This window comes from Oreochromis aureus, linkage group 18 (assembly GCF_013358895.1).
Source record: "Oreochromis aureus strain Israel breed Guangdong linkage group 18, ZZ_aureus, whole genome shotgun sequence".
Lineage (NCBI taxonomy): Eukaryota > Metazoa > Chordata > Actinopteri > Cichliformes > Cichlidae > Oreochromis > Oreochromis aureus.
In genome coordinates, this window is record NC_052959.1 from 7,525,568 (window position 1) to 7,538,961 (window position 13,394).

Below are 13,394 nucleotides of genomic sequence, written 5' to 3' on the forward strand. Positions count from 1 at the left end.
AACGTTTGTGTTGCTCTCCACCAAAATGTCCACAGATACAATAATCAGTCACTCAGTTACTTTCTAAATGTGAGTGAAGGTTATTCTCATTAACAAACTTGATGAAGATGAAGCTTATAAAGAGACAGTTTGTGAGCATGTGAAAATGTGACTAGAGGGACTGGGCTTGCTGGTCTACCTTTGCAGGATGAACGAGAGGCAAAAAGAATGAAGTACTCTCTGGCAAACAGGAAGACGTCGTCTGGTTTCCTCAACAACAGCAACTGCAGGAAGTCAGATATTAGTGCTCGAATCTCTGGACGAGTGGTCGGCCTTTAGCTCTTCCTACCAAAACAAGAAATACATTCATTTTCTGCTCAGATTGTCAGTAGAGTAATCGGAGTCAAATATTAATTTTCTGTTGCGCATGACCAGCTACCTTTCTGTCCAGGAACTTAGAACGCATCTGCATGTCTTCCTCCCACACAAGGGGGATCTTCTTGAAATCTACTGTAAAATTACAAACACAAAAATATCACTGAATCTTTCATTAGAATAATGTCTGTTGTGTGTGAATGTGTGTGTGTGTGGGATGTGCGTAATCTTTTTCTGTCTTTGATGGCAACTCTAGAAGTCTCATGGTGACCGGTGACCCCACCTGAACTCTGCTCACCAGATGCCTGATCAGAGAATATAAGAGTCAAATTAAAAGTTTAACACATAACAACAATAATAGCACTTCCTTGTTATTCAGAAACCGCTTGAGTTAAACTTGAAAGTCCCCATGTATCACCAATATGCCAATGATGTTGTTGTCGAAATTTGGGGTGTTTAGCATGTTCTTTCGCATACAAAAATCAGATATGTCCTATTCCATAGGTATATGTACACTTTATGGGAACCTTTCCCACAAAATTATTAGTTTTATAATCTGAAGATATGAAATTAATTAATTGTAATTAATTAATTGTCCGCGAATCGCTACCTTATTGTGGTGGAGGGGTTTGTGTGTCCCAGGGATCCCAGGGGTTACGTTGTTTGGGGGCTTTTGCCCCCTGGTAGGGTCTCCCATGGCAAATTGGTCCTTGGTGAGGGACCAGACAAAGAGCGATTCAGAAGATCCCTATGAAAAGACCATCGAGGGAACAGTTCACCCTGCCCAGGATAGGGTTACCGGGGCCCCGCCCTGGAGCCAGGCCCAGGGAGGGTGCCCGAGGGCGAGCGTCTGGTGGCCATGGGCCCAGCCGGGCACAGCCCGAAAAAGGGACATGGGCCCATCTTTCTACAGGCCCACCACCCGCAGGAGGCACCGTAGGGGTCGGCTGCAATGTGAGTCGGGCGGCCGCCAGGAGCGGAGGCCCTGGTGGACCGATCCCCGGCTACCAATACTGGCAATTGGGACATGGAATGTCACCTCTCTGGTGGGGAAGGAGCCTGAGCTAGTGCGTGAGGTTGAGAGGTACCGGCTAGATATAGTCGGGCTCACCTCAACGTATGGCCTGGGCTCTGGAACCAGTCTCCGGGAGAGGGGCTGGACTCTGTCTCAGTCTGGAGTTGCCCCTGGTGAGAGGGGTCGGGCATCTTGGTATCCCCTCGGCTTGCTGCTGGTATGTTGGGGTTTCTCCCGGTGGACGAGAGGGTTTGTTCCCTTTGCCTTCGGGTCAGGGAAAGGGTCCTGACTGTCGTCTGTGCTTATGCGCCGAGCGGCAGTTCATAGTACCCAGCCTTCTTGGAGTCCCTGAGGTCTGTCCGCCAGGTCTGTCCAGTGGGGACAGACCTGGCGCACCCAAACGTACAGTGAGGGTGTGCTGGAAAATTCTAGCAGAGGCCCCGGTCTGCGAGATCTTCAATGCACACCTCTGGCAGAGCTTCAACAGCATTCCAAGGGAGACTGGGGACATTGAGTGCGAATGGACCATGTTCAGCACTTCCATTGCCGAAGCCGCTGCACAGAGCTGCGGCCGCAGGGTAGTTGATGCCTGTCGTGGTGGTAACCCCCGAACCAAATGGTGGACACCTGAGGCGAGGGGAGCCACCAAGCTGAAGGAGGAGTCCTACCGGGCTTGGTTAGCCTGTGGGACTCCGGATGCAGCTGATAGGTACCAACAGGCCAAGCGGAATGCGGCGCGGGTGGTGACGGAAGCAAAAACTTGGGTGTGGGAGGAGTTCGGAGACTGCCTCAAAGAGATTCTGGCAAACTGTCAGTCGACTCAAGAGGGGAAAGCGGTGTTCTACCTGCACTGTGTATTGTGCGGGTGGAGTGCTGCTGACTTTGACTGAGAAAATCATCAGGCGGTGGAAGGAATACTTCGAGGACCTCCTTAATCCCACTGGCATGTCTTCCGTGGCGGAAGCAGAGTCTGGGGACGAAGAGGATGACCCGCCAATCTCTGGGGGCGAGGTCACTGAGGTAGTTAAACAACTCCTTGGTGGCAGAGCCCTCGTCCACCCAGAGTTCCTGAAGGCTCTGGATGTTGTAGGGCTGTCTTGGTTGACTCGTCTCTGCAATGTTGCGTGGGGATCAGGGGCAGTACCCCTGGACTGGCAGACCGGGGTGGTGGTCCCCATCTTTAAGAAAGGGGACCGGAGGGTATGTTCCAACTACAGGGGAATCACACTCCTCAGCCTCCCTGGGAAAGTCTATGCCAGGGTGCTGGAGAGGAGAGTTCATCCGTTAGTCGAACCTCGGATACAAGAGGAACAATGCGGTTTCCGTCCTGGCCGTGGAACACTGGACCAGCTCTTTATCCTCTTGAGGATACTCAAGGGCGCATGGGAATTTGCCCAACCAGTCTACATGTGTTTTGTGGACTTGGAGAAGGCATTCGACCGTGTCCATCAGGGGGTCCTGTGGGGGGTGCTCCGGGAGTATGGGGTGTCTGGCCCATTGCTACGGGCCATTCAGTCCTTATACGACCGTTGCAAGAGCTTGGTCCGAATAGCCGGCAATAAGTCGGACTCGTTCCTGGTGGGTGATGGGCTCTCCCATGGCTGCCCTTTGTCACCGATTCTGTTCATAATTTTTATGGACAGAATTTCTAGGCGTAGCCAAGTGGCGGAAGGCTTTCACTTTGGTTGTCTCAGGAGCTCATCTCTGCTTTTTGCAGATGATGTGGTCTCAGGATCTCATCTCTGCTTTTCGCAGATGATGTTGTCCTGTTGGCTTCATCAGGTGATGGCCTCCAGCTCGCCTTGGAATGTTTCGCAGCCGAGTGTGAAGCGGTGGGAATGAGAATCAGCACCTCCAAATCTGAGGCCATGGTCCTCAGCCGGAAAAGGGTGGAGTGCCCACTCCGGGTCAGGTACCAGACCCAGGGCAGACCCAGGACATGCTGGAGAGATTATATCTCTAGACTGGCCTGGGAACGCCTTGGTGTTCCCCCGGATAAGCTGGAGGAGGTGGCTGGGGAGAGGGAGATCTGGGCTTCTCTGCTTGGGCTGCTGCCCCCGCGACCCAGCCCCGGATAAGTGGAAGAAAATGGATGGATGGTCTACAATGGATGATAAACACATCTGAATGATGTTAAAATGTTTTCATAAGGCTTCATAGAACTCTACAAATATTTAATCACATGTGACAGCTTAACATAAGGTCTGATGAGCAGAGAAGTATTGCAGTGCTTTACTTTCAGCCCAAACAGCATTTCAGATTCAGAAGACTTTATTTATCCCCGAGGGGCAATTGAGAGACTGACCTTGCCGACCGTACATACAATACACAAACATCACATTGGGGAGACAGGTCAGGCTAGGTAGCTGGCCGGTCAGCCGCACGAGCAGCAACCCGGAACTGAACAATGGAAAATACACAACATCAGGAAAGACAAGGAGAAAAAAAGAACTCCCCCCAGACTGAGCTCCAACAGGGAGATCAGTTTGAGAACAGAAAAACAAAACAAAAACAAAACAAAACAAAACAAAAAAAAAAAAAAAACACCACACCTCTGCGCATAGCACATGAAAAATTCTTAATACACCATAGAAACACATGACAAGCAACAGGGATGGGTAAAAGGTGAGAGACAGCCAGTGTAGACAGCGCATCCGGGCCTGCAGCATATGCGCTGGTCCCCTTTGATCCACCGTCTGCATCGGGAGGGAATAAGCGTCGAAGGCGTTTGGAAGGGGAGGGGGAAGGGGGGATGACTGTATATCTGCGTGCGTGTGTGTGTGTGCGCGCGTGTGTGTCTCTCCAGAGTTCAGCTGAGACAGTGTCCTTCGCCCTGGCAGGCTAAGTAAACAGTCTTCCAGCCAACCCAGGTGGCCTTGTGTAGGATAGGAAGAAACAGTCTATGCACAGTCTGTTATCAGGGTGTTTTTGCTCAGCTCCAGCCTTGAGACCACAGCTGGCGCCGAAGTGGTAGCCGCATGAAGTGATGGTGGTTTTTACTTTAGTGCGAACAACTCATGTGAATTTCAAAGCTGTTCTAGCAGTCCGACACTGGTCTCTCAATCTCCCGTTGGATAGCCGTGAGCTTCTCCGTGATGTTATCAATCTTGCGCTCAAAGAGCAGATTCTGAGAACTCACGACCGCCGTGAGCTTCTCCAAGATGTTATCCAATTTTCGCTCAGAGGTCTTATTCTGAGTGTTCACGGCAGCCTCAAGCTTCTCCAAGATCTTATCCGTGGTGCGTTCAATGAGCCCATTTTGAGAACTCACGACTCATCCCATCGTTTCAATTACAGCGGGCAGCCTTGTGGGGTCTTGAACAGCCGATTCCGCTTTCTTTAATCTTCGATAAGCCAGGGCCAAGCCAGTTCCGATCAGCAAGAACCCTGTTATCATGGTTCCGAAAAGGTACATGTCTTCAATGTCCTCAATCGACAGTCCCGCCAGGCACACGACCCTCCAGTTATGCCACCCGTCCATCGTGTATCCGGCAGGGAAAGTACCTCCAGGACACTCAGGCTCACCCGAGCCCAGGCTTCTCCTTGAAAAGAGGGTGTCAATTGTATTTAGGGACCAGTTGATCAAATCCATAATTCCTCTTTTAGGTTTTAGAGAACAGACTGTGAGAGACTGTTCCAGGGAAAGAGTAAGAAAATACACGAGACTAGACAAGGACACAAGAAGCTAAGCAGGGAAGATAAGGGAAGGAAGAGGAGAAAAGTGCAACCGCCTTCGCCAAGAGCCAGAAGTTGTTTTAAAAGAACACTGCTTTGTAATGCAGGTCATTATAACTACAATATCTTTAACCAGATATAAAGATGCATACTAACACATCACAATGGATTATAAATTGTGTATTATAAAAACTGAGAAGTGTCTCATATACAGTGGCTTGCAAAAGTATTCGGCCCCCCTTGAACTTTTCCACATTACAGCCACAAACATGAATTTTATTGGAATTCCACGTGAAAGACCAATACAAAGTGGTGTACATGTGAGAAGTGGAACGAAAATCATACATGATTCCAAACATTTTTTACAAATAAATAACTGAAAAGTGGGGTGTGCATAATTATTCAGTCAATACTTTGTAGAACCACGTTTTGCTGCAATTACAGCTGCCAGTCTTTTAGGGTATGTCTCTACCAGCTTTGCACATCTAGCGACTGAAATTCTTGCCCATTCTTCTTTGCAAAACAGCTCCAGCTCAGCAGTTTTCAGATCTTGCCACAGATTCTCGATTGGATTTAGATCTGGACTTTGACTGGGCCATTCTAACACATGGATATGTTTTGTTTTAAACCATTCCATTGTTGCCCTGGCTTTATGTTTAGGGTCGTTGTCCTGCTGGAAGGTGAACCTCCGCCCCAGTCTCAAGTCTTTTGCAGACTCCAAGAGGTTTTCTTCCAAGATTGCCCTGTATTTGGCTCCATCCATCTTCCCATCAACTCTGACCAGCTTCCTGTCCCTGCTGAAGAGAAGCACCCCAGAGCATGATGCTGCCACCACCATATTTGACAGTGGGGATGGTGTGTTCAGAGTGATGTGCAGTGTTCGTTTTCCGCCACACATAGCGTTTTGCATTTTGGCCAAAAAGTTCCATTTTGGTCTCATCTGACCAGAGCACCTTCTTCCACATGTTTGCTGTGTCCCCACATGGCTTGTGGCAAACTGCAAACAGGACTTCTTATGGTTTTCTGTTAACAATGGCTTTCTTCTTGCCACTCTTCCATAAAGGCCAACTTTGTGTAGTGCACGACTAATAGTTGTCCTATGGACAGATTCTCCCACCTGAGCTGTAGATCTCTGCAGCTCGTCCAGAGTCACCATGGGCCTCTTGGCTGCATTTCTGATCAGCGCTCTCCTTGTTCGGCCTGTGAGTTTAGGTGGACGGCCTTGTCTTGGTAGGTTTACAGTTGTGCCATACTCCTTCCATTTCTGAATGATCGCTTGAACAGTGCTCCGTGGGATGTTCAAGGCTTGGGAAATCTTTTTGTAGCCTAAGCCTGCTTTAAATTTCTCAATAACTTTATCCCTGACCTGTCTGGTGTGTTCTTTGGACTTCATGGTGTTGTTGCTCCCAATATTTTCTTAGACAACCTCTGAGGCCGTCACAGAGCAGCTGTATTTGTACTGACATTAGAGTACACACAGGTGCACTCGATTTAGTCATTAGCACTCATCAGGCAATGTCTATGGACAACTGACTGCACTCAGACCAAAGGGGGCTGAATAATTACGCACACCCCACTTTTCAGTTATTTGCAAAAAATGTTTGGAATCATGTATGATTTTCGTTCCACTTCTCACGTGTACACCACTTTGTATTGGTCTTTCACGTGGAATTCCAATAAAATTGATTCATGTTTGTGGCTGTAATGTGACAAAATGTGGAAAAGTTCAAGGGGGCCGGATACTTTTGCAAGCCACTGTAGATGATCACATTACTGTACCAGTATTAAGTAAGGTAAGTAAAGTGTAAGGCAATAACTCCACATTATCAAAGCCAAGTCTAAAAACCAGAAAATCCCATGGTGCCCACTCAATCTGAAATTTTTACCCTATCCAAAATACGAGAGAAAGTGATGTATTTTCTTTTAAATTTTATTCCAAGAATATAAATGGCTAACACTACCCAGTCATATGCAAAATGTTAAGGCCAGTGTGGGAGTCCCTCCTGCCACTTGGACACAAACTTCAATATAAGAGCAGTAAATTTAGGTCAGAGTAATGAGTGATTTCATAAACTAACCACCTATTTCCAGTTTTAATTCACTTTTTACATAAATACATAGATTTATATAACTATGTAACTGTATGTACTTATGAGTAATTTCAAATTTCTGATATTATTGGTACCTGCAGTATCTTTGCTTCCCACCAGGGGGCCCTGGCTCATACTTTGGGAATCATGGTAAGATATAAGACATTTACTAATAAAGCTTTACCATTCTTTTAAGCTCAAAGCTTCAAGCTGTAGTGTATTAATAAGATTTAATTGAATTTCTAAAAACTTTATAGTTTATAATCTGACACTACACCAGAGCAATTCTCTGAGTGAGGTTGCTGGAGTAGAAGTACCACAAACACAGAATGTTAGAATACATTTGTGGTGAGGCGTGGTCGGCGGTGCCGTGCCGACGCACCTGCACGGCATCTGCAATCACGCCCTCCTGTTAAAACACAGGGACTCAGGGGGTGGTAATTAACCATTCTACTATTCAATAACTAATATTCTAACTATTCAATTAACTATTCTACATAAGCTACTGTTGTAGTTTGGGTCCACAATGAAGAAGCATTAATGGCTCCATTAGCAGTGGTTAATATTTTTGGCTAACGTGAAAGATCTCTGGTTTAAGACCAGGAGGAGACACAAATAACAGGCAGGGTTGTGCCAGGAAGGATGCCAAATCAAACATGTGGGAAATAGTAGAGATTCTTCTTTTATTTACAGTTTTCTGTCTCATCCACACCTCTCTTACCTCACTTACTGTCTGTTTTTCTTATCACTGTTTGGCTCCTTTGTTCCGTACCTGAACTTACCTGGCACACAGTATGAGTATGAATGACTGCGCGGCCTTCCACTTATTCTGTTTGCTTCTGCACTGGGAGCAGCTATGGTGAGTTAGCTTAATTTACTTATTTATCTTGAAGTCAGTGACTTGAAATCTAACCTTGTTTCGTCTTTTTTTTAAAGAGATTGCTGTTCCATGTGTGCCATTCTTTTGTGTAATTTAAACTACCTTTATCTATAAGTTAAATAAAGCCAACCACTGGGGAATCACTGATTGTTCATTCATACTGGTATCCTATGCTGATAATGGTCCTCTCCTTTTAACTTTATAACTAACAGATCCCTTGTTATTAAGGGAAGCATTCAATAAGTAATGCTATTGTGTGATTAAAATGCTTTGTTGCTTAGTCTACAATAGTGACCTCCCATCAGCATTAGGTAATATAAACATGAAACTCAACAGCATACAGTGGGCAGCTGTATTCTGAGGGAGGTAGTAACACAGTCCAACAAGTGTAGGATGATGGAGAGCTACAGATATTGAGCTTACCCATCATCCAGGAAGTAGCACTGCCAGGTACTGGGGCTGCCCTTCATGGACTGAATAGTCCTCTCCATCCCAAATACATCTCAGCCCTGACCTCCAGCTGCCTCTGACCCAGCTCTCTCTGAGCACAGAAGAGGCCACAATCAGAGCTCAGTACTCAAACAAGTTACTGATGGACCAGGATGTCTTACACAGGTGTAAAGACTTACAAAGGAAGTGTGGATGATGTGTAATCCTGGGTCTAAGGAGACAAAAGTCTAGTTTTCTGGCATCTTCTTCCTCAGAGCGATCAGGCGTATCAACAGCAAGCTGGAGCCCTCAGTTACCAGCCCTGGGATAGGACATGCTCTCCTCTGTCACCTCCTGTACACACATGCACACACACAAAAATAACAACATGCAGTAAATGCAGAACAGTAAGTAATGATTTTGTAAATATTGCACTAACTCTTGCAAAGAGAGCATGGAAGCGGCTCTGAAGGGTTGTGGTACTGTTTTGTTAGTATATTAGTGAGTTGACCCATAAAGCAGTGGTTATCTGACCTCTCCCACAGCTGTAACCTTATGGATCACCATCTGCCCGTCACGCTGCACCATGTGACACCTTTTGTCCACACTGTGGCCCTCGAGCTGAGGAGAGAAGTACTGAAGCAAATCAAAGGTGCAACGCTTTCACTTAATGCATCTGCAGAGCTGAGTGAATGTAAAAAGAAACAGCCCGGAAAGGTTTTAGTGACTCACCTTGACATATTCATGGTGATCTTCATCCAGCACCTCCAGGTCAGTCGTTAGGTAGGCTTAAACAGAGTAAAGGGTATAAAGAGAAGTAGTAACAATAGGAAATAACAGATCAGTTTGTCCTAGCATCCTCTGCCTGCTCTCACCTGTCACTGCTGTCCCACAGGGGCAGTCATCAATGGCTCCGTGGCTCTGAGCATGCAGCATCATGCATGGCTGCTCTCTCCGGGCAAACTCCACCGTCACACTGAACTCCCCCAGCTCTCTGCCCCCCTCTGACACAATCACCAGTGAATCTGCAAACACACACTTCTGCAGCTCGACAGGCTCTGAGAAGCGAAGGGACACAGAAAGTTAAAGCTGTAGTAGGCAGATTCAAATATCTGGAATGATCTCACGGTTTTTTGTTTTTCGGGTAGTTTTGCACTCAGCTGTTTCCTACGGACCATTTTAGCCTAAATTGGATGCGAACTCACCAATGCCAGACATGAACGTGACAGCTTCGTCAGAGGCTTTCAGCTCCTGTCGGTGTTCAGGTCCTTCAGTCCCCGCTGGATAACCCACAGCAGTCTGTTCACCCAGCGTGGATTCCATCTTTAAAGCTGCTTGACAAGATTGTGGGAGCAACTTCACAGGACACTCATCTGCTGCAACAGACAGGGTGTCTGGGTCATTTTATACAAAGCAGTCTTATCCCACATTTTTCCTGCGTAGCTTTACAGGCATCGGCAAAAAACAAACAAACATTTGCTCGTACTCATGCTGCCCCGACATCATGCCAGCGAATTTTGGGGATGTCATAGGCACCGATCGGTTTTCTATCGCCCATTTGCTGGGAGAAAGGGCGCCCTCCGTTTGCGAGGTGCGCCTGCTGCTTGCGGCACAGGGAGGAGAGAGCGGGGCGGCGGGGGATTCTCTGCCTGGCTGGAGCAGCATCTAATAAACAACTTGCAAAATAAAACAAAATAAAAACAAACCAACAAACACAAAAACACCAGACATTATGATACAGACTTATAATTTGCCCTGAGGGGGTGTTCGCCCAGGGCACCAAACAGGCTAGGACTGCCACTGCCTGCACACGACAGTAAGGTGTGGTGTCAGGAAGATCCACCACCCTTGCTATCACTTGCACCTCTTCTAACGCTGTTATAGCAATGCATCTTCCAGCTATGGCCCTAAAATCTCCTAGAGCCTGAAGTGCCTGAAGTCACTTTATCCAGTTGTCTCAGCCACCCTGCCCCTCCATCGGTAATTGGAGGCAGCATCTGTACCAGACTGGTTACATCACCCACACTATAGGGTTTGTACCTTCTGTCTCCATCGCCCAAAGCAAATATGCTGTACATTCTATGAGCCTGGCTCTGAGGATCCCAATGGACCTTCGGCCCTTTGGAGTGGCTGCGTAAGCGCATATGACTCCTTTTTTCTGGTCCTCGCTCCTCCTCATGTCGTTCTCTCTGTCCCTGCCTATAAAATGCTTCATACTCTTCAGGTTCTTCAGTCTCATTAAAGTTCAGTCGCCGTGTTGTGGGGTCCTCATCCTCCTCCAAATCAGTGGTCACCCAACCGCCCCACGAATCATCATCCCACTCTTTATCATGTGTTTTCATTTTACGCTCCACCGGCAAAGTAGACCCCTTATAATATTTTTCCCGGCTCCCTTGCTCCAAATCTCCTTCTAGTTTCTTTACCACTTTCTTAGGGGCCAGGGTTACAGCAGGTGTGTCCCCTTTTTCTCTAAGGTTCTGTATCCGAGACTTAAACTCCTCCAGACTGTCCTATTCCTCCTGGACTGCACTGCGCCCTTTATCCTCCCCCTCAGTCTGACCTGGAGTGGGTAGCTCTTTAAATTGGACCAGCCCTTCTCCTCCTTCGCTTTCCTCTTCCCCTGAGGCCCCCCTCAGGGCCCCCTTTGTGGCCATTCCCGGGTGGTGGAGGATTGAGACCCTGCTTACCTTTTTCCTCCACTGTTTCCCTCATCCAATGCTCCACCCCTTGGCAGCTAATTCCCCATATCATTAGCTTAGCTCTCCTCTCCTCCTCCTCCTTAATTTATTTTCTTAATTCCCCTTTTCTTCAACGTTTTAACTCCCTCCGTCTCTTTTCTCAGCTTCTTTTCCTTTTCTTCAGAAGCTCGTGTTGCTTCCAGCAACACTTTGGCCAGTGGGCGACGCATGTCATCAGTCACACCCTGCTCATCACATATTTCTTTAATTTCTCTCCACATTTTGAATATTTTCCCATCCTTACCTGTATTATTTTCAGTAATAGTACTCCTCAGGGCTTTTCCCAATTCTTCCTTCTGTTTTCCAATGGTCTTCCATTTGCTTCCATCCTCTGTTTGGGCCCTGGGGTCCTCTCTAATCATTTCCTTTGAGTCTGCCATTTTTCACTTCTCTATTGTAATACTTACCACCATCCACCAGATGTCACCTCTGTTCTTTTTCTGTCTTCCTTGGCGCTCCTCCTCAGTTATGCCCGGCGCTCAACTCTGCCCCTCCGAGTTGGGCTGTTTGCTCTTCCTCCTTCTGTCACTCTAGCTCACTCCGCTCTGAGAAACACTTCTCCTCTCTCTCACAATCAACACACTATTGCAGAATGCGTGCCTCACTCTACACACCCACACACACGGTTTTAGACGCGTATTTTAACTTTAAACCCAATTAACTAACCCAACATTCACACACACGGTCTAGAGACACTGCAGCGAACCCACTCTCCCAGCATGGAATCGAACCGGCGAAAGAACTTGAGCCCATTCTCATGCAGGCTGTCAACCGTGGCGGATTTTAAGTTTAAACAAAATTAACTACTCGATTTCAATCGAGACGCGACCTTTTGCGCTTTTATATTCACACACAGTCTAAAGCACTGCACCCTACTAGCCAATGCCAACACGGAATCTAACCGGTGAAACAACTTGGCCCCACTCTCATGCAGGCTGTCCACTGTGAGGAGGATCACACACCCCGACTTCGGTTATTTAGGAGTCCTCAGTCCCCAGGTTACAACCCTAGTCCTCCCATCCCATGGGTCTCGCCCTCGTGTCCACGAGCGAGTGGGGCAGCCAAGCCCAGAACAGTTACTCTTACACTTTTAAGTCGTTATGCGCAACAGCCAATTTTGTTTACTCAAACTTATTACACACACAATTTCGTTGCTCTAACGCACTGGGACGGATAACGCACACCGCCTCTTTGTCTACTGCCGCAAATTGACACTGAGAATTCAATCAACTTAGCAAACAGACAATATAGATAAAATCCATATGCACACTTAGACAGGTGGTGCTTACCTTTTATTTTTTGTTCGCCTTGCTGATCGAGCCCCAGACCGCCCAATCTGTCTTCCTCAGCCTCTTATTGGAACCCCGGACGAGCCGCCAGCTGTTAACTATCAACCGGGTTCACCGGGTTCCTCATAGGCATCTGATGGAAGACAACACACTGCTCAGTACACGATTTAACACTTTTATTCTCTTACACAATACTTCTAGAAGGGAGATGCGTCCTGCATGAGACGTAGCCGCGAATCTCTAAATGGCGGTGCATCCCTCACAGTTTTATTATCAGGTGTCCCATTCTAGTCTAAACAACAGCATTTCAGTAAATTTCCACTAAAAGATGGTTCCCTGTCATCTACTGCTAAAGACAAACGTCGCTGAAGGTCTCCATCACTCTACTGCTAAAGGAAACGTAGTCTAATGCCTTTATTCTCAGGGCCATGTCCACTCAATACTACTCTATATGATTATATAACATTTCGGTTAATATAAGGCACAGCATTAAGGAACTTCAGAAACTTCAGTTTAACACTACAGAGTAATTATAGACTACAGGTCCAGCCTGCTTCCTCTTTGATAGGTACTGAAGATGCACAAAATCTGTTATATAAGCAAAATGTATTTTTTCCCTATTAGTATTAATATTTTGTCTCACTCACCATTTTAGACCGAGAAGATCTGAATTATTTTGTTAACAGACTATCATACATTTCGTACAGCTACATGTTGAATAGAAATTACAACTATGTCTGATTTTGCAGTACTATGGCATCAACGTTTATGTACGAACAAATTGTTCCCAACAGGCTGTTGTAATGCATATTTCAAGCTGATATTATCATTCAACCACATTCACATTTCTTGCAGAATGACCGCCTTGTTTTTCAGCCATAATTAGTCATTGCAGCAAATACAGTATCTTACAGAAGAATGAAA

The 13,394-nt window shown here is 46.7% G+C and overlaps 1 protein-coding gene across 2 annotated transcripts; it reads right to left on the reverse strand.

Annotated features, from left to right (window-relative positions):
* Positions 1-181: 181 nt before the first annotated feature.
* On the reverse strand, positions 182-12,620 carry LOC116321535 (ciliogenesis-associated TTC17-interacting protein-like). 2 transcript variants are annotated; one of them, XM_039602638.1, is made up of 9 exons: positions 12,471-12,620; positions 9,649-9,819; positions 9,319-9,501; positions 9,176-9,231; positions 8,978-9,079; positions 8,644-8,797; positions 8,438-8,555; positions 419-659; positions 182-324 (listed from the first exon to the last, which is right to left on the reverse strand). In XM_039602638.1, exons 2-6 carry the CDS (start codon positions 9,764-9,766, stop codon positions 8,753-8,755), a joined length of 504 nt encoding a protein of 167 aa, XP_039458572.1. In that variant the 5' UTR covers positions 9,767-9,819; positions 12,471-12,620; the 3' UTR covers positions 182-324; positions 419-659; positions 8,438-8,555; positions 8,644-8,752. The 2 variants fall into 2 exon arrangements, with proteins under 2 accessions (XP_039458572.1, XP_039458571.1); XM_039602637.1 differs by lacking the exon at positions 12,471-12,620 and adding an exon at positions 9,930-9,994 and having other exon boundaries at positions 9,649-9,816.
* Positions 12,621-13,394: the final 774 nt, after the last annotated feature.

What these genes read in the sequence shown, in the direction of transcription:
- LOC116321535 (XM_039602637.1), bottom strand. An exon ending in ATCACCATGAATATGTCAAG is followed by an intron (nt 9,080 to 9,175) that starts GTGAGTCACTAA and finishes GATTTGCTTCAG; the next exon opens with TACTTCTCTCCTCAGCTCGA. An exon ending in AGGTTACAGCTGTGGGAGAG is followed by an intron (nt 8,798 to 8,977) that starts GTCAGATAACCA and finishes ATGTGTGTACAG; the next exon opens with GAGGTGACAGAGGAGAGCAT.